The 26,333-nt window shown below is 42.1% G+C and overlaps 2 protein-coding genes across 3 annotated transcripts; both read right to left on the reverse strand.

The window, feature by feature from the left end:
* Positions 1-1,489: 1,489 nt before the first annotated feature.
* On the reverse strand, positions 1,490-14,819 carry LOC124278589. 2 transcript variants are annotated; one of them, XM_046714331.1, is made up of 12 exons: positions 14,655-14,819; positions 12,551-12,672; positions 12,089-12,218; positions 11,439-11,540; positions 11,207-11,334; positions 9,317-9,467; positions 8,768-8,842; positions 6,468-6,599; positions 6,260-6,307; positions 5,924-6,017; positions 5,363-5,387; positions 1,490-2,210 (listed from the first exon to the last, which is right to left on the reverse strand). In XM_046714331.1, exons 1-12 carry the CDS (start codon positions 14,800-14,802, stop codon positions 2,052-2,054), a joined length of 1,314 nt encoding a protein of 437 aa, XP_046570287.1. In that variant the 5' UTR covers positions 14,803-14,819; the 3' UTR covers positions 1,490-2,051. The 2 variants fall into 2 exon arrangements, with proteins under 2 accessions (XP_046570287.1, XP_046570288.1); XM_046714332.1 differs by lacking the exon at positions 12,551-12,672 and having other exon boundaries at positions 14,655-14,733.
* Positions 14,820-18,610: 3,791 nt separating this feature from the next.
* Positions 18,611-25,681, reverse strand: LOC124278547. Its single transcript, XM_046714274.1, is given in 13 exon segments — positions 18,611-18,771; positions 19,110-19,128; positions 19,609-19,705; positions 20,647-20,685; positions 21,430-21,504; positions 21,996-22,035; positions 22,037-22,071; positions 22,172-22,343; positions 22,620-22,744; positions 23,712-23,813; positions 24,457-24,586; positions 24,967-25,091; positions 25,540-25,681. Coding segments are annotated over 13 exon segments (1,239 nt in total). The 3' UTR covers positions 18,611-18,633.
* Between the last annotated feature and the right edge of the window lie 652 nt (positions 25,682-26,333).

Consider the following 26,333-nt stretch of genomic DNA (forward strand, 5'->3'; position numbering starts at 1 on the left):
TGTGCAGTTGAGTCAGCTGTGTAAGCAACTGCTCCAGTTGGACTGATCTGACCTTGTAATGACTATCGGACTTGTACCATGATCCTCTGTTCCCTGAAACTGCATCCAACATTGCACTGGACAATTGAAGTTCATACTACTTGTATAAACCTGCATATACTCCAGAGGTTTGAATCATCTTATAGATGGGGCCTCCCGGGCAGCTATACATACTGAGGAAAAAACTAATTGCAACCTACACGGGAGCTATTTTGGGGGTGGGGTAGCCTTATGGTTAAAGTGTTTGTTCTCACTAGGGTTCAATGTATGAAGCCCATTTATAGTGTCCCCAGCCGTGGAATCTTGCTAAAAGCAGACATGTTTATACAAAACATAATTATGATGATATATTTTTGAAACTCTCCCGGATTTATGCAGAAAACAAATATGACGTTTTGGTGAGTGAGTGCCATTGCTCTCTGTCGTTAAATACATAGAGGAAAAAGTTAAGCTCCATCACAACACACATACATCAAAATACAAAATGGTGTGTCATCAGACGTCCACCGTTGACAAATGATCATAAAAGTCTGCGTTTGATTTGGTGTCAAGCCAGAAGGAACTGGAATCTGAGGCCATAGAGGATCCACTGGTCCGATGAAAGTCAGCTCTTGCACCATGCGAAAGATGATCAAGTGCGAATCTGGAGGCATAGAGAAATACAGCCTATACTCCCCCAAATATCCTTCCCTTGGTTCCTTTCGGAGGAGGCTCAGTCATGATTTGGGGTATGCTTCTCGCATGATTGCATGTTGGACTGGTTAACGATACAGGGCAATCTGACTGGTGAACGGTGCATCCTGGAGGTGCTAGTTCCTATTGTCGTTTCTCATTTTGACAATCACACTCTTGCCTCTGGACCAGAGTACATGGATGATAACGCTGGAACCCACCGTTCCATAATAGTGAGCAACTTCATCCAAAACAATGCCTGATATCACCTTCCTAGGTCGTCGTGTGCAGGCGAGAGACCCTCCTGTACAGAACTTGAGAGAATTTGAACAGGCATTACATGAGGAATGGCACATATTACCCATGCTTCTCTTTCTACGTCTTGTAAGGGGTATGAGTCGAAGGGTTGCGGCCGTGATCCGGGCAAATGGTGGAAGTACGCGTTACTGACTCCAAACTCTTGTGAACACCCTATGTGACCTCTGTGGCAAACGCCATCATCTATTGTTAGTTGATAAACATGTCAACATATCATGCTCTATAGCAATATACGTCTGAGTGAATTCGTCAAATCTGGTGTTCTTGTATTGCCAAATGCTCATTCTTTGATACCTGTCCCTGTTTGCGCACGTCTACTATGTCATGGGTGCTGGACTATCATTTGTGTTCTCCCCGACATCCTAAAACACTGGGGGTGCTTAACTTTTTTCTCTATGTATATATTATGTCTGCTGCATGTCCTGTTGTTGTAATCAAAATCATTTGACACATTTAGCAATGAAAATGGCTTTGCAGCTTTTTTCGTTTTATTCCGGTGATATATTTACACGTGTGACTACACATTGTCAATCAAAGTGGATTTGCGCAGTCCTGCAACAATGCTGCTCCATAACTCAAACATAGCTTTTTAGAACTAGTAAAACCAGGGTGCCGTTGTACAAAACAACCTTAGCTCTAAGGTGATCGTAAGTCCCATACTTCAACGTAGCTTTACCAAAGACTTAGCGCTAAGGTCGTTCTGTACAACGACACCCAGATCGTTAATAACATATTTACTTGCCAAGTGCTTACGTGAGTTTGAGATATTTTCTGGTTGCCGTGATTAAATGGGGACATTTCTAATATACACATCACAAATTACATTGGGACGTCCCTTCTACTCGTCGCTTAACTACACCGTGCTATTACAAAGGAATCAAAGATGTGTGAAGCCCATCTCTGGTGTCCCCCGCCGCGATATTGATGGAATATTGCTAAGCGGCATTAAACCAAACTCACTCACTCACGACACAGTACTATGGCACGGGGTACCGGTTCTTCAGGTCACATTAGATTGGTCATCATCTTTCATTTGCAAAATCATCTTCATCATCTCCATCGCCAGCGAGCGCGTTATCTGTTTTATCGCCGGTGAAGCCGCCTGTCCTCCTTGACCGGATCGGAGTCTTCTCACTTATCTGTTTCTTCAGCAGCTTGTGTTCCTCGCGGTCCTTCTTCGACTGAAACAAGGAATACCGCATGTTGGTGGCCGTGTGTGGATATATACTGCAGACCAGTGTCTACATCACTGAACGTTTAGAGATAACAGATTTTATAGATTTCTGGCCGTATACGTCTTTTGTCTATACCTCTCTTTGCAACAGTTTTTTTTATTATACATATATAGGGGGCATGACTGAAGGAGACCCCATCCCAGGGCAAAGTGAGTTTCATACTTATTTTATAGACGCGAGTATTGACCGGTTAACTTAGTTAAGTTCAATCTTTCTATTTCTTAATTTATTTCTTTATTTATTCTATTTTCAGGTCCAACACTGACCTCATGCTGTTATTGAGACTCGGGGCAAGTCCCCTCAAGGCGATAGAGTAACTTATTGACAAATTATACAGATTTAATTGATATTGGTCTAAAGTATCATTTTCTGCAAATTGTTAAGCCAATGCATTCTTTTTAGATAAATAAATTTGGCAATGCCATGTGGCAAGTTTTGAGGAAATGTTCATGATTAATTTTCAGCCTGATACGTACACGTGTAGAACAAAGCATACTCTTACTCATTCATTTTGAATGAATACAATTTATCTTTACATTAATGGTATTTGTCATAGTCTGGGGCTAAGAATATCTCTCTGCATAACACATCTCAATACATAGAAAGTATTCCAGGCGTAGACATAAGAGGGAAATGTCCGTTACTACAGCCAAATTAGGGAATTGTGTTGTTTTTCACATATACTGGACAAAAATAGTTAGGGATGTATGCAAATGTTGAAATTATGAATAATAATCTATTTATTCATTGTCACACTGATAAAATGTCAATCATAAAAATACCAATATCCCTAACTTATTTTATCCAGTATAGTTTAAGTTAATTTTGAACATGAAGTGAACAGATGGGAAAAGAAAAAAAACATTTGTGTGTGGTTAATGGTAACGTACTGCTTGATTTGCCAGAGTATGTGATATCCGTTACTGAAATATTCGTTACCAGGGTATTCGAAACTACATAGCTTGTGACGTTCTGATACTATTTTTCAAACATCACGTGACTCCTATCCAATCTGGGAAGTCAGTGAGGATGTATACAATCACCAAGAACTGGGAGCCATCTGAAATAGGAAGTAACGATGTAAGGAACAAATAAACGAATGACACCCATCACTTACTGTTTAGTTACTAGTCACGTTTCGGAGTTTACAAAGTAAGGTCACTCTGTATTTGATAAGACAGACTTACAACTTGACAATAGAAACATTACCTTAACATCAATAACAACCACAAGGAATATTTCATCCTAGTAACAGATATTTTTGTCGCTTCGATTGGATTAAAATTGAGCTACAGTCTTATTATTCCAGAATTTTCGTTGTTAGTCTCATGTTTAATAATTACAGTATCATTATTTGAAATTTATACCCTCAAAGGATTGAATGATAATAAGTAAAATTGAGGATAGTTTACTTTTCTGTCTATATACAATTAAGGTTTACGAAGATGTCCATTTTTAGGTTGCAAAAATAGCTCCGAAACATGCAAATTAATTTTTTATATGATTGTTTTCAGTTTTCACTATCTTGAAATCTGTCAAGTTTAAGTCTATATGAGGACAAGACAGTGTTTCTGAAGACATGACGTTGCCTGAAATGTTCGTTACTTATATAGTGGTTTATATCTAGTGGTTGGAAAACTATTAAACCGTGTTTACTTCTTAAATAGGCGACACATTTGTTTTATGATTGAACTTTCAGAGGATCTGAAAGTATTTGTCACTTTCATGTGTATCCTGCGTTCCTAAAGTTTGCTTCCACACAGTTTACTAAATGTATCCTGCACTGTACTTGTTGGGGATTAGTTAGTCTACCCAGCAAGAACACGGTTACAAGGTTAAGGAAACATGTCTTCCCAGGCTTGGTGATAAGGGCCATGGATGCTTTCTAGGTGAGTGTTTTTATCGGCTTAGTTGGTTATCCCTTGTTATAACGAACATTTCAGTGTTAGGATTCTCTAAGAGTGTACCTATCTTGTTAGCTTGTTATATTTTCAAAAGCTTTCAATTCTTGTTGAATTCCCATTGGCTTTAAGCAGCCCAATATGTTACCTTGGCAAAAAAATGATTTCACTCAAATACAACTTGATATATTTTTCAATACTTTTGTGAGCCATTTACACCCCGTTATTGAGAGAGAGCGTATAGTCTTTTATAGTGAGAAATTATTCCATTGTTCTCCTTTTGGTGGAATTATGATCGAAAACCAAACGCGGCTAGTGGTTGTATCGATTTTTATCCTCCCGGCATGTAATGCGGAGGAATATAGTTGACGCCTCGTCTGTCTGTATGTCCGTCCGTAATCATTTTGTTTCCGGAACATAACTCAAAAACCGTTCAATATTTTCAACAAAACATGGTAGATATATCTCACAGAACCTAAAGTGGTGCCTTTTGCTATTTACCGATTTTTTCATTTTTATTTTTCTTGGTTTCCATGGAAACGTTTTGGACCGAGTCTCAATTTGTCCTTTTGATTTGTCACCTTCTGATGACTCTTGTTTCATTCGGTATAAGAAACGCTATTCATCTCGCTCCGATTGGATGAAATTATAATCGGACCGTTACAACATCGCGTTTATCGTGACGTCACGTGGTCGAATGCCTCTGATTGGGTGGAATTATTATCGAAAACCAAAAGATTTACAATAAATAAATTGTTTCAAACAGAGGTATATACACCATACGCCCTCGATACCCTCCCCGGTCCACTGTTAAACAATATGCTTGTTTGTACCCTCCCTGGTGCTTGGCATTAAGGGGTCCAACAATGACAGGACCTCTCTATATTATACCTGAGTGGTTGTCCAGGGCAAACTGCATGGCATCTCATTTGGCTCGCACTATCTAACACGCCACCTCGGAGCGGACTATTTCATCTCACTTCATCTGGGATATCCCAACACCACGTAATGGGTATCCGTTCTCGCCATAGTATATATATAGTGGATTCTTGTTTTAGCATTTATATCCACCATGGTGTATGTGATATGCAGTTGCCCTCAATATATGCCGTCTTCAGATGCTAAGCCGAAATATGGAATAACGCTTATTGTGCGCTACATTCCACTAAGATGATATTTTTACTGTTGCATGCTTACCCCATATGGATTGGAATACTTTGACCTGAAATAAAAACAAATTAAGGAACATATGTATTAATTATTCAAATGTAGTTACAAATTGACTCAATATCTTTTCCATTGATGCTGGGATAAACGTTTTAACTGACGTGCGTGTAAATCCTCCTAGATAGGGAATCACTTGCCAGTCAGGAAAGACTCCCAACCCGTACCCTCCTTTAAACCCAATCCTAATCCAAACCCTAACGGCGTATACTAATGCTGGCAGTTTAATCAACATATATACCTGAATATATATAATAGGGTGGATATCTTCATTCATCCATTTGGGGCGGAGGGGCAGCCTAGTGGTTAAAACGTTCGCTCGTCACGCTGAAGACCCGGGTTCGATTCCCCACATGGGCAAAACGTGTGAAGCCCATTTCCGGTGTCCCCAGCCGTGATATTGCTGGAATACTGCTAAAGCGGCATAAAACTAAACTCACTCATTCATTTCAAAACATACACATACAAGAAAAGAAATAGACAAGATGTACTATGCCATCTCGACTTCTTACGCCGCATACTCTGATGACGTACCTCCTGAGATACAAGACGAGGCCCAACCCTGCGCTCGCCGCTACCAGTCCTGCTATGACTGCACCTGCCAGCACCCCCGACGCAGCGCCGCTGTCTGAAAGCAACAACGACGTTCACAACTTACAAGTCGTAGGTTCAGGTTCAGGAGACACAAATTGTCTTAACTTCCATGTGGGGAATGGAACAGACAGGGGGGCGTGACAAACGATCATATAACAAAATTGCTTATTATACGCCTACTCCAATGTTCCTTTGTAGTTCTGTGAGCAACAAACGAAACTCTATATAGACTTGACTCTACCTTATCTGGGCAAACAGACGGCATAAGGCACCAACCTCGATCAGTCAAGACGTCGTCCTCCACATCGACATCAGTGTCATTCCCTGCAAGTATGTACATGCACGGTAATATACACGATGCGTCCATTTCTTGTTGTCAACACTTGGATGGTAGAGAGCTATTCTTTCACAGACACACATTCTCGTAAATTTACTTAACGTTTAAATGGCAAGCAAGCTGTCTGGCTCGACTTTCGTGACGTACCTCCAGTAGTCAACGTTGTGATTTGAGGGGGAGTAGTTGTCGCTGAATGTGGGACAGTAGGGGGTGCACGAGGTATGGTGACGCCAAGTCTGGTGAGTTCATCTGCCACATTAGGGTGTTTCCGCAGGTAACCTGGTAGATACATCACTCAATCAGCTGCACGGGAGTAACAATCACTTCTGTCAGTCAACAGGAACAACAATATCTCCTGTCAGTTACACGGGAACGACAGTCATTTCTGTCAGTTACACGGGAACAACAATAACTCCTGTCAGTTACATGGGAACGACAATCATTTCTGCCCGTTACACGGGAACAACAATCACTTCTGTCAGTTACACGGGAACAACAATATCTCCTGTCAGTTACACGGGAACAACAATATATCCTGTCAGTTACACGGGAACGACAGTCATTTCTGTTCGTTACACGAGAACAACAATTACTTCTGTCAGTTACACGGGAACAACAATATCTCCTGTCAGTTACACGGGAACAACAGTCACTTCACTTACACGGGAACAACATTCACTTCAGTTACATGGAACAACAGTCACTTCAGTTACATGGGAACAACAGTCACTTCAGTTACACAGCAACAACAGTCACTTTAGTTACACGGGAACAACAATCACTTCAGTTACACGGGAACAACAATCACTTCAGTTACATGGAACAACAGTCACTTCAGTTACATGGGAACAACAGTCACTTCAGTTACACAGCAACAACAGTCACTTCAGTTACATGGGAACAACAGTCACTTCAGTTACACAGCAACAACAGTCACTTCAGTTACACGGGAACAACAGTCACTTCAGTTACACGGGAACAACAGTCACTTCAGTTACACGGGAACAACAGTCACTTCAGTTACACGGGAACAACAATCACTTCAGTTACACGGGAACAACAGTCACTTCAGTTACACGGGAACAACAGTCACTTCATTTACACGGGAACAACAGTCACTTCAGTTACACGGGAACAACAGTCACTTCAGTTACACGGGAACAACAGTCACTTCAGTTACACGGGAACAACAATCACTTCAGTTACACGGGAACAACAATCACTTCAGTTACACGGGAACAACAGTCACTTCAGTTACACAGCAACAACAGTCACTTCAGTTACACGGGAACAACAATCACTTCAGTTACACGGGAACAACAGTCACTTCAGTTACACGGGAACAACAATCACTTCAGTTACACGGCAACAACAGTCACTTCAGTTACACGGGAACAACAATCACTTCAGTTACACGGGAACAACAGTCACTTCAGTTACACGGGAACAACAGTCACTTCAGTTACACGGGAACAACAATCACTTCAGTTACACGGGAACAACAATCACTTCAGTTACACGGGAACAACAATCACTTCAGTTACACGGGAACAACAGTCACTTCAGTTACACAGCAACAACAGTCACTTCAGTTACACGGGAACAACAATCACTTCAGTTACACGGGAACAACAGTCACTTCAGTTCACTTCAGTTACACAGCAACAACAGTCACTTCAGTTACACGGGAACAACAATCACTTCAGTTACACGGGAACAACAATCACTTCAGTTACATGGGAACAACAGTCACTTCAGTTACTCAGCAACAACGGTCACTTCAGTTACACGGGAACAACAGTCACTTCAGTTACACGGGAACAACAATCACTTCAGTTACACGGGAACAACAGTCACTTCAGTTACACGGGAACAACAGTCACTTCATTTACACGGGAACAACAGTCACTTCAGTTACACGGGAACAACAGTCACTTCAGTTACACGGGAACAACAGTCACTTCAGTTACACGGGAACAACAGTCACTTCAGTTACACGGGAACAACAATCACTTCAGTTACACGGGAACAACAGTCACTTCAGTTACACAGGAACAACAGTCACTTCAGTTACACGGGAACAACAATCACTTCAGTTACACGGGAACAACAGTCACTTCAGTTACACGGGAACAACAGTCACTTCAGTTACATAGGAACAACAATCACTTCAGTTACACGGGAACAACAATCACTTCAGTTACACGGGAACAACAGTCACTTCAGTTACATGGGAACAACAATTACTACTTTCAGTTACACGGGAACAACAGTCACTTCAGTTACACGGGAACAACAATCACTTCAGTTACACGGGAACAACAATCAGTTCTGTCAGTTGCACGGGAAGAACAATCACTTCAGTCAGTTACACAGATACAACTATCACGTGTCAGTCACATGAGACAGGTACATCGTCTCAACAGCCAAAACGCAACACAACTAACTTCTCCATCCTTGAACGAGGGCGTTGACTGGACGGTAATCTTTCTGACTGAGATGGTCCTTCTGGTTGTAGTGGCCTGCAACCCACACTTACACGTGTCACAAACATCGCCTTATTCAGTGGCTACAACATGGAAGTCCAAAAACCAGTTTCAAATATCAGCGACCACGGACGCACCTAATTCACAATATACGATAACGTACATTACCCTACGGCTGTAGACACATGTCACCAGATACATGCGTGTATATCGGCGGAATCCACAATCGCAATCATCTTTCTTCTGCTCAATAGTGCATGGACAAAGTGTCTTTCATTACTGCTGCTTGGATGGGCGTCATGTGCTTTAAAGTGATTTGTACGAGTGTAATGAAATGTCGTTTTGACGGAAAGGCAACACTTAATTACTTGAGGCATCAGTTTGTTATATTCGCGGTAAGGACCGGTAATAACATGGCTGAGTTCACTTTGGTGCATCTGATAGACAAACAAGAACTGTATATTCTTTAAACTCCAAATTCTGACGAGTGAAACACGTTAGAGGCGTCACCTGTCAGCCACACGTTGTAGGTGGTCCCGTCCCTGCCCCCACACCTCTGACCCATGTTCCCTGGGCACAGCATGTTACAGTCTTTCCGCAGGACCGTGTACGTCTTGGCATCCTTGGGCAGCTGCGGCAGACACGTGCACTTCTCGCCAGTCTGACACAGAAGAATACCTAGTTGGTGGACAGGTCCCAGTGGACACAAATCTGAGAACATGGAATTAGTGGATAACACCCTGGGAATATCTGTTAAGGAGATAACATCCTAAGAGCTTCTTGAAAGTGAGTAATCTTGAAAGACTTACGACAGTCGTAGCGCTACGATCGCTTTGTGGAAGGCAAGCCTGGGCCCCGTTTCTCAAAGCGATCGTAGCGCTACGACAGTCGTAAGTCTATGTTAAAGTATGGGAGTTACGACTGTCGTAGCGCTACGATCGCTTTGAGGAACGGGACCCTGGACAGCTATTCTCGAAACGTTCGAACTTCGTAAGCACATTCTTAACACATTGGCTACGATCAAAGTTAAGAATTCTTAGGGCTACGGACGTTTCGAGAATAAGGGCCCTGTGCCTAGATTTTCGAAGCTCTCTTAGCGCTAAGATAGTCGTAAGCTAATATAAATGTTAATGTATGGCACTTACGACTATCTCAGCGCTAAGAGAGCTTCGAAAATCTAGGCCCAGGTTAGTGAACAACCTGACATATGTCTGGAGTAAGTGAGTGAGTATGGTTTTACGCAGCGTTTAGCAATAATCCAGCAATATTACGGCAGAGACCAGAAATGGGCTTCACATATTGTACTCAAGTGGGGGTATCGAACCTGGGTCTTCGGCGTGAAGAGGCAACGCTTTAACCACTAGGCTACCCCATCGCCCCGTCAGGAAAAGGTATAAAACACATAGAACTCACATTGGCCGACTACATGGTTTTAAGACAACGGGTCCCCTGATACATATACTGCAGCAGAGTCAACCTGGCCAAGCCAACAGCTGCTTGTGGAACATAATAGACTATAAGGTGGCTGCCGTCCATTTCTGACCCTCACTTGGGGCGTAGAGTGCCTGGGGCGTTACTCATATTATTTCTCGCCCGTGGAAGATACTGCAGTGTAATATTTTTACGGCGATATTACACTAATGTAATGCCGCTAGACGTATGACGTCATAATGGTGTGCAGTTATGACGTCACAATGCTAATACCTCTGTCACAATGGTATTAGACCTTGCTTGACTCGTGGAAAGCTGAAAGTCAATACACTTCGTAGGCAGTTTTTTATCAGTTTATGTTGGAGATTAATAAACATAATACTAAACTCGCTTCCGTGAAATACCATTTTTATTAAACTCGAGAAAGATTTAGCATCAAACTCGCTTTCGCTCGTTTGATACCAAATCATTAACTCGTTTAATAGAAATGGTATTACACGGAAGGTCGTTTTAGAATCCTCTATATATCCACCACTGGCTACACATGTTACAAGACACTACCTTTGGCTGGAATAACTGCTTAATTTCAAATTCATTGTTGATTGAAATCACCAGCTGCTCGAAGCGTTCATGAAGTCACTATCATAAGACTATGGCTTCAAAGAAATGAGAGAAAGGGGGAGTATTTAACACAGTGTCCATCGCAGCTGCACCCCAGACAGATCGTGTATTGTAACATGAGTGTCAGATGGACAGTCGGTGTGGTCAGCAGTTCTCCACCCACTACCGAGCTTAATGAAGTCATTATCATATCAACATGACAGCTGACTGGCCATTTTGTTTACTTTGAAAATCATAGAAACTGCTCAAAACTGACCTGCTGTCTAACAGACAGGCACCGGACGGGGCTATCGTGAGCTGATTTTCACAAAGGAGTGCACACATCCACCCCAAACTAAATCTCCTCACCGAAAGCAAGGCGTAGGTGAACTTGTAGTGGAAACAGTGGACGACACACAACTCCTTAGACATGAGGTGGGTGGTGAAGGATAGAAATTTCCCTGGTGATATCTTCACACAAGGGCCGAGGTTATCATCTGAAACAGACACGGTGGGTACATGCGGCTAGCTCGAGTATTACCCAAACGCACCATTCATGTCTTACATTAACGGGTATGAGGTGTCATTGTCTTCTACTTACATGCCGCCATTTCGGCAGTCATTTTCGACTTGTTACGCTTGTAGGCCAAACGGGTAGCTGCGTACAGCTGGTGGAGCGACTTCTTGTCCAGCTTCACATAACCTGCAAGACATCATCAGGGCACATCAGCGAGCTCGTGCGTGTGTGCGTATGTGTGTGGTGAATGATATGTGTATGGTGTGTGAGTGAGACACTTGTACCACTGTGCTAGCTATTAAAGTTCGTGCTTTTTCTCCCCGCTCTGTGCTATGGATTTGCCCTTACCGGACTATATACTTCTTTGGTGTTTGTTTACAAACAAAGCAAATAAAATCAACCTGACTGTGTTGTGTAATATCATAGAGAAAGGTATTTTGGGGGCAACTTGACATTTGATCGTTACAGGGAAATGTTGACTGTATAAGGACTCTAAAAGCAATGCTTTGTTGTGGAATATTTATTCATCTTCCCGATACAAGGGAGTTTAATGTTTCTAGGTGTTCCCCTTGCCTCGGTTAGATTCTCGCTAACACCGGAAGTTAAGATGTCGTTATTTTCGAGCGAAATCGAATTACGTTGCTCAGAAGCATAAACAGTTGCATAGGAACGTAGATAATTGCAGGATATTATATAACACTCGACTTTCCTCTACTCTTTTCTGTTTCTATTACCTGTGAAGAACACAGACGCCGCTTTACCGCCCCCGCAGTTTTGTTTCTTGTCCCCCACGCAGGCGATGTTACATTCCTTCTTGTCCCTAGGCTTGTTCCGGGTGTGAGAGCACACACAGCGATTGCCGCTCTGAAGAAACAAGACATCAACTTAAATATAAACCTGAACGGAAAAAAAATGAAGAGCACATTTGTATGCTCTAGTCCAATTTTCGCTGTTATGAGGTTGACGGGTGAACAAATAGCTTTCTACGCAGGAGTTGACTCCCTTGGACGAAACAGGATCAGCAAACAGCTAAGTCGCATTCACATTTAAGATTTTGACTCGTGGTCGTGTATTACCAAAGAGGTAAATGTGCTCCTCCTGCATCACATAAGGCCTTATCTGCTGAAACGCCGTGATGTGTTCACCTAACCCACTCACTCACTCACTCGTCCCACTCGGATTTGAGCATCACGCACCTGGAGAACAGCATACGCGTACTTGCTTCCCCAGCAATTGACGATACACCGCATCGCCGTCATCTTTCCGTCCCTCGTCATCGTCGACCCCTCTGCACTACGGCATCCGAGATCCTGCACCTCTGAAAGAAAGGCTTCATCTACACTAGACTCTCAACATCTATTCCCATATGTGTTGCATCCACAACGAGTGAGTGAGTTAAACTTTAACGTTTCATCGGCATCAGCCGTAGAGCGACTGCATCTACAGGGAACAGAACTGCATCTACAGATCCAACGCACATAATATACATCCTTGACTGTCTATATACTCGTATTAAGTATTATCAATAGATAAATTAAGCAAAGCTACAGCAAATTAAATGATGGAGAACAAACGCATTTGTTATTCATCTGTTTCACCCCTTCTTTTCAGTTACTGTCACTAAAGTGAGTGAGTGAATGTTTTACGCCGCTTTGGGAGTTCTGCGTTATGGGAGTAAACCTACCCCACTCCCCCTCATCAATGTGGAGGTTGCAAGTGTCAGCTGACAGTGCAGGGTTGCTGTGTCCAGCTTTAGAACGGTCAGCTGGAGATCAGCCGGTTGTACTTTCGTATCGTAATATCAATAGCATTACGGCATAATTCTTATGTATTCTTCCGATATGCTATTTGGAAACACATGCTGATAAAACCCATTGGGGTAATAATCGCAAACAAGGTAATTCTTTAAACAATAAACGTTTAATCCATATGATTAATTCATTTAGAAGTATCGTATGTATACACTGTCTATACGGCATGTATTGTATAGTGACGCTTGGTTTGCAACCATGTGCGTTTACATACAACTCATACATCTAACCAAACACATGTGACGATTCAGTTTAGAATTTGTCTTCAAGCAACCCATACTTGTTAAAAGAAGCGACTATCTGGATCGGTTGGTCAGCCACGCTCACTTGGTGAATTTCATGTTTAGATCAATGATGTCAATCACTGGACTGTCTGGTCCAGACTATCGATTATTTACAGACCGCCGTCATATAGCTGGGATACTCTGAGTGCGGCTAAACAACCAAATCTAACCAAACATTTTGCAATGTCATCTACTTTTCGCTAATTGGTTGTTGCAAGTATAATCTTTTAACGCGATAAAGTACTGGGATTTCTCTCTAAGCTTTGTACTTATAAAGAACAATGATGAAAAAAGAGTGATGCTAATGTAAACTTTTCGTTCTAAGGGTGCAACCGGAAGTGGTTGATAGCGGAACAGGATGTCAGACAGATACAGCTGTTTTTGAACTGCCTTCCATCAAAAGACGAGATTTCCGCACAGTCTGGAATCTCTTGTACATTAGAGAGAAAGGTCATTTGGCCATGTTTTAATGCGTCCGGGAAATATCGGATTGGTACACCTACAGAATACCGGATACCTACCAGCCATATTGTTTAGTGTCACGTCACCCTAACCCTATCGCTAACTCTAAACCTTACCCTAACCCTAAACCTTACCCCAACCCTAAACTTACCCTTACCCTAACAATATCCGGTATTCTGTAGTGTTTAAATGCCGTAGATATTAGACACTTTACACTTGACTTAAAATGGCTGGATATATCGGTGATTCTTTCTTCATGTTGGACTACAGGATACCGGATGCCTTCCGCAATCTTTAAAAGCACGCGGGTTTACTTACGGGTTAGGGTAAGGTTTAGGGTTGGGGTAAGGGTTAGAGTTAGGGTTAACCGGTTAGGCTTAGGTTTAGGGTTAGGGTAAGGTTTAGAGTTAGGGTTAGGGTGACGTGACACTAAACAATATGGCAGATAGGTATCCGGTATTCTGTAGGTATATCCGGATACCGCTAATGATTTCAACATTATAGTGTACTAGACTCATCAAATGGAAGGAGGTACTTCTTTTCAAAGTTTAAAATATCGACTGCATCAGAATCGTGACGTTTCAAAAAAGGGAGGCCGGTCTGCGGCATGTCTTGATTCTTTCTTTGAGATTTGAGTATCACTTTCGTGATACTCTAATCTTACATACAATAATCGATATAGACATTGATTGATGTTCGTAATGAAAGATTCAAACACGAGTGAAAGTACGAAAATATCTCACCATTAGATTTTCTTCTTTCTGATAATGTCAACAAAAGTTGCACATTTGCTTCTGTCCCAAACACTGTTGTCTGCGGCAGTATCAACACTGCAACAAACACACAGACAAAAATGTTTTTACAACAATATCCGAACCGTTTGTCGTCCATTTTCCTAGCGCATATTATCTGACGTCATGGAAAGTCGATGACGTCACTGGGATGATGACGTCAATGATGTTTCTTGGCGTAAACCTAAGCAGGGCCCAGTCGTCTTGCATATCAAATGATTCTGATGCAGTGAATTTTGTAAGGGCAAGTGTACATTTAGCCAGAAATCTACCCGCAAGAGAATTCGGTATGAAAGCAACAAACGGGAAATATTGTTCAAGTCACCACTGTTTCTAAAGAAACTAAATTTACACATAAAATTATTTCAAGAGAATACTACAAAGATCAAAATTGAATGGGAGTACACATATACTCATGCCAATAATGGTTGTCACCCCTTCAATTTTTTTTAATCGGAGAGGGGGTGTGGGTTGGGGTGGGGGGGGTGACAACCATTATTGACATGAGTATACAATGGCAAGGGGTCTTCTCATATATTAAAATTAAGAGAGTTATTAACTTTCTTTGACACCCCCCAAAAAACAAAAAAATAATTAATAAATAAATAAACTTAAATAAAAATCAATGAACGTGAAAAACGTTTCCGATTTGAATATCTATCCAGCATTCACAATGAATGAATGGCTCCTCGCGTGAAAAGCGAAACCCTTTGGGTAAGGTATTTTTGATAATTATAGAAATCGATCTTAGAAACTGCGTTGAAAGACGTCCATGAGTTGGATCGCCCTGAATTCAACATCGGCGTTAACTAATATATATATACTCCCCATCAACTAGTGTACATGTAGCCACTTACTTCAGGCAACTGTTCTAAACTAAATTTTGCAAAATATTCATACTGTTTTAAAGGTACTGTTTATACATGAACTGATGTATTGTAAAACAAATAACGTTGAAAAGATTATTGTCATGCGTTCAATAAATGATGAAACTCGGTTAAAAAGGGTGAATTCTTATCAAAACTGTACACCAAAACGCAGCTGTTCACATGCACGATATTTGCATCGACTATTCATCAGTTTGATGTATGATCCTCGTGCAGTTAATCTGCATAAGGTTTGCAGTTGTTTTCCCCAAGTTAGTGGAGAAATTCATCTTCGTTGTAACCATAGATACATACATAGTGAGTGCTTTAATTGAGTCTAAACTGTTGATGGTTAGTAGATATGCGTGCTTATGATAAACTTCTAGTATATAGTTACGATAGCTCGTAATGCTACCTACACTCTGTGGATCGGGACCAGGGTCTAGATTTTCGAAGCTCTCTTAGCGCTAAGATAGTCGTAAGTGCCATTCATTAACATTAACTTACGACTATCTTAGCGCTAAGAGAGCTTCGAAAATCTAGGCCCAGGGTCTTCATTGTGGCAGGTGTCAAGGGTCTACTCCCATTTGCGAGAACTCCCAGTTGCGAGACTCCCAGTTGTGAGACTGTGGAGAAGGTAAGGAGCAAAGAAAACACACCTTACTCCCCTATCTGATAGAATGGATTAACCCCAGCTAATTAGGGATTAGCTATTTAACTGAATCTTGTGGATGTAGCTTAAAAGATAAAGTAATTAACATTTGAAAGAGAAATTAATTGACCTACTCAGATTTACGTGCTTGAAAAATCTAGCAATAACTGTTGTAACTATAATGAATCCAAATGTATTTATTAACCTGTGACTGCTCTTTCCGATCACCATTATGGCAGGCCTTCAACAAGTAGAATACATCACCAGTTCACGAGGCAGTATTCAGGTGCTCTTTCAGGGTTACCTGTATTACAAGAACAAGCAGCGGCAGACTTGTACCTATTGGAGATGTACAATACGAACGTGCAACGGCAAATGCACTACAGTCGGCGACTATATTTGGAATGTGACTTATCATGACCATCCTCCAGTAGATGTCCAACGCCTCCGTTTTGTGAGCAGCCTGAGAAAGCGAGCACGGGATGAACCAACATCAACTATGCCCAGCATCTACAACGACGAGGTGACACAACTTGATGCAGCGGCTGTTGGAACTCTTCCCTGCTTCCCTTCTGTTGAGAGTGCTCTCTATCGACATAGAAGCCACACCACCCCTAAGCTTCCTCAGACCAGAGCCGATGTCAATAGACAATCGACTACATAGACTCAAAGATCAACTTGCAGATGGAACGAAAAATCACATGCAGTTTCTTGATGCAGTCGGCAAACTGCTGAAAATATGAAAAGTGTCAAAATTTCCAAATATGGACCCATGTAAAAAAGTGTTTTATAATGACACACAAACATCATAATAACGCAAATCATCAAAATGTGTGAATAAAAAATGATAATGAAGTATTTAATGAACTATTTCTTCTGTGTAAATATAATGATAATCTTTTTCAGTATTTCAGTATTTAACTTGTTCTTTATTGAAATCAATAAATGCTCTTCAATGAACAATGTCTTCTGTGTCTCATTAATGAACTATGCCTCCTGCGGGTACTCTTCAGCAACAGGGCTGTTCCCACTTTCATCGTAGGGATTGGGAAGCACCACCTGTGTGCACTGAACCATTAATTAATGTGTCTCGCAACTGGGAGTTCTCGCAAATGGGAGGACACCGTGTCAAGAACACCTTCAAATATGATGTCATCAATAGTCTTATAGTAGATCAGAGAAGTTTGTTTGCAAGTACCGGGGTCGGCGTGTGCTGATTACACGTACACGATGTGAAACGGCCTTAAAATCAGAAGTGGTCATTGTTCATGACCCACTCCAAATTTAGTAAAGATTAATTGATAATATACTATTCACACTTTGCTAAGGGTCAAATCATGGATTCAACAGAAAACTATGATGTGGGGTCAAATTTGGTTTAAATATCTGAGCTTATTGTAAGCATGGATTCCAGGTTTCAGTTTGCCATTTCATTTTGTGGATCCCTATTGGCAGCTGTGTACTTGTCAATGACTCGTTCAAGGATTTGCAAAATGGTTTATTGGTGCCATGAAAACCGTTTTTATGGTTATTCATGTATCAAGTGCATAGGGTTAGATTAAAGTGACTAAGAGGGGTTACCATATTATCATTTATCCAGTTTTAAATGGATATTAAGTAAAGTTGTGAATTTATGTGATCTATAGCAAAGTGTGAGTAGTATATTACATCATCATCCTTCAATGTCACAGAAGAATGTGTGATGCGACTACTGGAATCAGCGCTATGCGTTGATTATATCAACCACTGGTTTGTCGTGCCTGATGCGTATATTTACAAGTCATTTGCGTTGTGCTGTTGCCTCCCACATCAATCACTCATGCTGACTATCCACATGTCCCAGCAAGGCATGCCATGCAGTCTTACTCCACTGTCGACCGCAGTCGTGATATAACTGGAATACTTTTCAAGGCAGCGATAATCCACTCACTCACTCACTCACTCACTCACTGTCGGCGACAGGTTTTCGTATCTATTTTGCCCTTCTGTTGCTTTTCACAGTATTTAGAACTCAGCCTAAAACGGGTGAAGGGACGGTTAAATGCTGCAGCCTTGCAATCTGAGTGAGTGAATTTCATTTTCCCCACTTTATTTCTTTTTAAAGGGTACAGTTCATTGAGGGTTTGTTTCCATTCCAGTTATTTTACAGCGTGCCATTTGAAACGTTCACCACGTGGTGAAAGCCACGAGCACTTGTATGGCGCTGACGGACCAGGAAACAAGGGGGATAAACGGGTTTCCGAACCACGATCATAGATTTCCAAGGAATGCAATTTTCCGAAGCTAATAGCGGTACCTTCGTCAACTGGGTCCCCACCCCGTGTCCCCCTCGGTACATTGACTCATGGAAACACCAAGTTAAAAAGAAAACATTAATTCAAAACTCCAAGTTTTACAAATTGACAAGATTTATTCATTTTTTATTTTTTCTATTTTTCTTCTCTTTGGAACCGTCCTTTGACATATCCCGACTGCGCTTCTTCCTTTTGCCTGACCTCCTTGACTTTTTATCCCTCTTCGATTTCGTCTTGCCACGATGCGATTGTTGTCCCTGTTAACAGATTGTGTACTCATTAGTACAACACACGTCAGCAGGATCTGAGTTCTTTTGTGCATAGGTTCGGGCGGAAATGTTATCCCTGTGGAGGTACGTATAGAGAAAATGTGTTTGTGCCTACATCTCACAGTCTATTATCCTGGCAGTCTAGACCTATATCTCACAGTCTAGTGGCCTGACAGTCCAGACCTATATCTTATCGCCTAGTTGACCAACAGTCTGGACCTATATCTCACTCTGTTTTGGCTAGGTGGTCGAGATACTTTCCTAGATCTTATTGTCTTATAGTCTGACAAGTATGTATCGTACCCCATCGTGATGATAATACTTACGGGAGTTTCCTTCTTGCGCCTGAAACACGAAACATGAAAATACAGCACCATTAGGTGGAAACGTGGAATCCCCTGCATGTAAACATGCATTCATGCAGTTAGAGTTGACTTACGAAGGTCATTCAGGGGATGCAATAAACTGAATGTTCTGGAGATTATTTCATTGTTTCAATGTGGAGCAGGTACCCGCTTGAATCCAGGCCTAATGCGATCAAATCACTTACTGACACTGGGTTGTTTTAGAGAAATCTATATCACATGCTGCGATAGATAGCGAAAAAAGTCAACGAAGCGTCGTCACGTGACCGCGATCATTATTGCGACAATCTGTACATACAGACTAATGCATGAAACCGATAGCTTTACGTAGAGTATTTCTGAAATGTAGTGTACACTAACCATATGAGTATACCTCCGTTGTAATACCCTGTTTAGATCATCCCCCATCTGTCTACAACATGCAATGCATCAAACAAGTGTGTCTATCTCCTGGTATTACCTTTTGATGACGACAATAAGGGCGACGACGACCCCAATCAGCCCCACACATGCGACGACGGCTACGACTTTGGCGGTGATGTTTCCATGGCCGGACCCTGCAATACGTTATCCTCAGATTATCCTCTGCTGACTATCACAGCCGAGTGTAAACCGAGTTGAGCACAAGCAACATGTGTCCGGAGTTCACAACACAACCGCAGCGAACAAATTGCATGTGGTCAGTGATCGAAGGTGTGTATTGAATATTGTCATTAGCAGACAGGCAGGCAGACACATAGGTGTCAATAAAACAGACATTGAGTTTTGTCTGTGACAACGACATATCTATATCACAGTTAGAAATTCTGTCAACGCTAAATAATGACATTGCTTTTAAGTATCGAACTGAGAATGTGACTCGGTAAGAAGAACGTGTGGTGAAATAGACAAATGAAAGTATATAAACAGTTAAATCGGTAATCTACTGTCATAACATATAAAAAGCTCGCGCCTGTGAAATATCAACAAAGCATTAGAAAAATAGCTCACACCAAAGCCTTCACCGAGTATTCACCGGACAGCCCGCTTCCAAGCTGCGCGAACCATATTTTAATGCACATGTGCTTTTAGCGCAGCCCAGCTGTTGAAACCATTTTTTCCCCCAAGCGCTGGGGGAAAATTAGTGAATCGTTTGAATTCCAATTTCGCGCGGGTTTTTTCATCGCGTTATTTTTCAACTTTATAAGTTGAACTTGCATTTTTGATGATTTGTTTCGGTACGTCCATACCGAAAGGTATCAGAATCTGCAAAGTTGTGTTTTACGTTGCATGTGACCTTTAACGAACGTGTAGGCAATATACGCCATGCTTTCAATAGGATCTGATTGGTTCAAAGCATGATGCAGCTGGACAAAGTCTAGAACATGTTTCCAGTTGGCAGCATAATGTAGGTAAAATAAAATATATTGCACACAAATACACATTCAGTGGGAAGTAACATTCTGTTCAGGCCACAATAGGCTCCCTTTCGGATAGTCTCTGTCAGCGACAGTCTCACCTTTGTCCAGTATGTCCACATCAGTACCGGGGGTTGTACCTGGAGACATGACATATGCGCAGGTGACATGAAATCTATGTCATGAAAGAATATTGATATCGATCCTGGTCAATTTAAAAACATCTTTGACGAATGAATATTGATTACGTCAAAATCGTCGTTATTGATTAAAAAAGTTATTGTCACGAACTTTATGACCCTTCACCATTACAACAAACTCATAAATACAACTAATAAATACAAATGTTTGTTCATTGTTTAACGACGCACTCAAAGATATTCCAGCTCTGTAACAGTGTCCTGTGGATGACTGACTATGGGGCAGACAATCCAATGACAGATATAACGTAAACCATCCATGCGTGTGAGTTGTGAATCACGCCGATCAACGCCTGTGATCTTAGAGGCGTGTGAGTCACGTAGATCAGATCGTGTGAGCTGTGTTGTGTGTGAGTCATGCAGACCAACCCATGCGAGTTAAGTGGTATGTGAGTCACGCCGATCAGAGTGTGTGAGTTGTGTGTCTGTGTGTGTTTCGTGCCGATCAACGCCTGTGATCTTAAAGGCGTGCGAGTCACGTAGATCAGGCCGTGTGAGCTGTGTCTCTGAGTTTCACGTCGATCAGAGCGTGTGGTCTGAGAGGCGCCTGAGTGACGTTGATCAGAGTGTGTTAGTTGATAAGATTAAGGCGAATAAGGCGAATAAGATTAAGGCGTGCGATCTTAGTGGAGTGTGAGTGACGTCGATCAAAGCGTGTTGTATTCCTTACATGTCATCACCTACTTGCGGCCGCTCTCAACACGATCCCATTCCCCTTGGCAGCGCCCAGCAACACGTCTTTATTCTTCAGAAAGTAATCTGGGGACGTAAAGACACACATTGAACACACTGCAAGGAGCTTGTCCTGTACACGGGTACTCACTTAGTAGAAAGAACCAACCCACAATACACCCACACACTGTGCGGAGCTTGGGGTATGACGTCTAGGGTGGGTTGGAGTATTCCAGTAAGATGAGTTGGGGTTTGACTGCTGGAATGAGTTGCCAGCTGGAGGGAGTTAGGGTATGGCGTCTAGGGGGAGTTGTGGTATGCTCGGCGAAGTATTTGGGCATCCAAGCTAGGATGGGTTGGGATATGATGGGAAGGATGGGTTGCTAGAGTTGGGTTATCTAAGGTAGGGTTTGTTTGAGGCATGACAGCTAGAGTATGTCGGGGGTGTGATAGGCGTGTTGGATCAGGTTATAACAGCAAGAAGGTCCCCGGGCTTGGTGCGATTTATATTTCATATATTACTTATGGGTAAAGTCCTTATTGGTCCCAAAACTCATGTATACGACAATGTTTCCTACTCTTCCAGTGGCTTTCAAGAGCTGGCAGCTTCTTGACCTCCCTTGCTGCTGACGTGGTCCTTGGAGCCGTAGTGACCTGTAAGGAAAACAGTCATGTGATGTTCTGTAAAGCAGGCAAAAGATCGCGGCTTCGAGGAATGTGAACGGAGCAACAAACGAATGATTCAGTCGTATACCCGTGAGGTGGACGCTGTTAACGTCCATGGCGCCGCCACAGATCTGTTTCCGGTTGCCTCCGCATGGCCGGGTACAAGACGTCTTCTCGCCTCGCTCCAGAATCTGCTCCATGGTTCTTCCTGAAGACTGGACTTCCGGTGAGTCAGATGTACACTTGCAGTACGTGCTGAGCTGGGGAGTGACACAGGGGAAGGTGGGGTAAAATAGATAAGCGAGATACTGAAAGACAGAATGTGCAAGGATAATCTTTGTAATTTTCAGAGGGAACGGTATTAAAGTGAGTTAGTGTCACACTGAGAGAACATGGAGTAGAAATATGCAGTGCGATGAGTTTGTGTATTGCCAAGATCATTACGTAGAGACATCCTCAGTGTATGGAGTTAAAGATTTTGTTTTTCGCTGTTAGCTTGGTGTAGAAATACCTGCAGTGTAACGAATTTATCTCACCGTGAGCATGGCGTAGACGTATTTGTAGTGGAAGCAGTGGACGACGCACATCTCGACGGTCATTATTTGTGAGTCGATTGTCAAGGCATTCTTCGGCGTCCACTTGATGCATTTACCGTTGTCGTCTGTGGAGAAGAGCTTACATAAATGACTAACACGAGACAAATGGACATGTCACTCACGGCGAACGGAAATCGTCAGTGATGACGTGGTCAAGCCCATGTTGGCCCGTCGAACACCAAACTCTGTTGAGTTCCATTAAGTGGCCGTTTGGTGCCATGAAATGTTTATCTGATACGCGAATGCCAATATTTCAGCGTGGATTCACTCAATTTCATTTTCGTTTTTAGCTATAATTTGTGGAAGAAATGATTAACCCAGTACAACAATTACATCAGACCGTTGTAGCTGTATATCTTGCAATATCCCAGCACTCCGGCCCGATTTCTCGAAACAAACTTATGATTTTGCTCAAATTTCAAACTGAGTTTGACCATTTGAAACAGCTGAATCTTTAACTCGGCTGCATTTTTAAAATAAAAAAGCCCCAAAACTTAAGTATTCTATACACCAAACTCAAATTGTCAACTATGTTTGAGTTTAATATCGATTTCAGTTCATTGTGGGAAATGCGTTTTCTCAAATTTGAGTACAAACTCTGAATTAAGTCAAAACTCAGACTGAAGTTTGTTTCGAGAAATCGGGACCAGTCCTTCTCAGCAAAGAGGGTTAAGAAGTTAGGAACATTAGCATAACTTATCGTTTCAAGTCACGGGTTTTAAGTATTATACGCATGTGGATCATGGCTTCCTGGTCCTCGAGTGAGTCTCAGAACAGAAGAATAGATTTCATTAAGTTTAGTTATATAGTGGTGCAAGATATCGTGTACTTTCTTTGACTTTACTTTCATTGTGATGCTTGGTATCGTCTACTTAATTAATTTTAATGAGGTACTGGATGTCCTCGTAAAGACTCAAACTCCTATCCATTGCTTTGGAAAAGCCTTAAAAACCGAGCTATGCTATAATATTACTTCACATAATATTCACGTGAGCTAGGATATTCATTGACGCTGATGTCTGCAACACTTACATTTGGCCATAGTCTTCGTCCTCTGGTGTGCCCGTTTCTGTTTGAACTTCATAGCGTCGTTGTACATCTTCTGAAGACGTCGCCAGTTAAATGGTACAAATCCTGAAATAAGCATAGCAATGTGCTGAAACCCAACATATGCTGCTATATAATGCATGCAGATGCATATTATCTATCCATTGGTAGCCCTACAACCCATCCCTATAGGGAATATACACCACGTGATATCCCTACAACCCACCTGTACAGAGGACATACACCACGTGATATCCCTACAACCCACCTGAACAGAGGACATACACCACGTGATAGCCCTACAACCTACCTGAACAGAGGACATACACCACGTGATAGCCCTACAACCTACCTGAACAGAGGACATACACCACGTGATAGCCCTACAACCTACCTGAACAGAGGACATACACCACGTGATAGCCCTACAACCTACCTGAACAGAGGACATACACCACGTGATAGCCCTACAACCTACCTGAACAGAGGACATACACCACGTGATAGCCCTACAACCCACCTGTACAGAGAACATCCAGTGCGTGATAACCGAACAACATACCTGTACAGAGGACATACACCACGTGATAGCCCTACAACCCACCTGTACAGAGGACATACACCACGTGATAGCCCTACAACCCACCTGTACAGAGAACATCCAGTGCGTGATAACCGAACAACATACCTGTACAGAGGACATACACCACGTGATAGCCCTACAACCCACCTGTACAGAGGACATACACCACGTGATAGCCACCACAGTTCTGGGCCTTTGCTGACGGACAGGGGATGTTACACTTTTGGCTGTCTACCTGGTTCCCCAGGACTTGAGAACAGAGACAGTGGTCCCCTCGCTGAAACAAGTTACACCAGACCAAACATCACTGTTAACCCATAAGTAACTGTTTTGATAATGTTGAGCTCACCTGTTCACGTTTATGTGTACCCGGTGGCGTTGTCAGTTACCGATCTCGAGAGCCGAGTGTGTATGTATTTGTGTGTGCGTGTGTATAATAATTGTTAGTGTGAATGTGTTTACATTATGTGTTTGAGTGCGCGCGTTCGTATGTTTGTGCGTTTAACCGCCAAACCAGTAACTGTCATCCAACAATCATCCACGCCTACATTCACTGACCACCCCATCATCAGGAGCCTCTTTCACAGATCGAAGGGTTGTACCATCGCGTATCAATATCATTCATTAATGATTATATTTATATTCAACTGAACTTACTTTGACAAGAGAATACTTGAATTTGTCTTTCCAACACTGTTTTGCACACCATATGGAAGACATGAACGTGTGTCTTTTCACCAAAGTCGCGTTCTTGGCCTCTCGACACCCTTCATCTTTAACATCTGGAACACACAGAGCGGATGGTACATACAGTGTTACATACCGTCGACATACAGTGGTACATACCGTGGACATACAGTGGCACATACATTGGTACAGACAGTGGTACATACATCGGTAGATACCGTCGACATACCGTGTTGCATACCGTGCACATACAGTGGTACATACCGTGGACAAACAGTGGCACATACCGTGGTACATACCGTGCACATACAGTGGTACATACCGTCGATATACAGTGGTACATACCGTCGAGATACAGTGGTATATACCGTCGACATACAGAGCATCGTACGGACAGTGACACATACAGTGGTATTTATACCGTGGATATACTTAGCATATCTTCAGTGCCGAAAAGCCATCAAGGATTGACTGACTGAGTTTGGATTAAACATATTTTCGCAATAAGGATGGGCTTAACACATTTCGAAAGGAGGAGCTTACCATTTGACAGTTTTGTATCACACAGCTCCAGCAAGTACTCGGGGTTCTCTCTGTAGTGAACCGCAGCACTCGTCCACCGACAGACCAAAATATACAGCGTGTACACTGCTACGGTATGCTGCATGATTCTTTTGTCCGCCATCACTCCAAACATACCTATGACGTCATATGGGTTGTGACGTCATTTTGTGTCTTTACGTCACATTTTCACTCGCATTAGAACGTAATCTAAAGCCGGTGTAGAATACAGTAGTATGACTGACCATATGTTTGCCTTCAGACAACATCGCTCTTTTCCGTATACCGCAAACAGACGATCGTGTTTAGATGTATTAGTTACATACTTTGCACATTATAGATATATTTGCGTTAATCCAACGCTGATTGAGAGTGTGTGCACACTGATCAAACCTCCAGAAATTCAAACAATACCGAAGTCATGCCACTAAGCTGAAATTGTATTTGCAGCTTTAATATAGACCTACATTCGTGACCCGCTCGTGGTATTCCGGGACAACCCGAATAGCGACTCGTGCCCCTCAGGAAGAATTTCATATTGAACATCAGAACTACTTTAAACAAGAACGATAACATGAATTGTAGTTTAACATGAATACGCTGAAAGAAATATGACGGCCCCCAGGAACGTCAGACTAAAATATCTTCTGTGAAGTTAACGTAAGCACAGTGTTTGAGATATTAATGATTAGTTATATATAATACACATTGTATTGAAACTCGAAGCTATTTATATAAGGGACCGTTCATAGTTTATGACTAGGGGGTGTGATGAA

Source organism: Haliotis rubra, unplaced genomic scaffold (genome assembly GCF_003918875.1).
Source record: "Haliotis rubra isolate DU_JTF1 unplaced genomic scaffold, ASM391887v1 Scf24, whole genome shotgun sequence".
Taxonomy (NCBI): domain Eukaryota; kingdom Metazoa; phylum Mollusca; class Gastropoda; order Lepetellida; family Haliotidae; genus Haliotis; species Haliotis rubra.

Coding starts and splice junctions, on each gene's coding strand:
- LOC124278589 (XM_046714331.1), bottom strand. CDS start 14,802: ATGGACGACAAACGGTTCGGATATTGTTGTAAAAACATTTTTGTCTGT. Junction 12,673..14,654: donor AGAAAGAAGAAAATCTAATG/GTGAGATATTTT, acceptor CCTTTCTTTCAG/AGGTGCAGGATCTCGGATGC. Junction 9,468..11,206: donor TCACCTACGCCTTGCTTTCG/GTGAGGAGATTT, acceptor CTTCTGTGTCAG/ACTGGCGAGAAGTGCACGTG.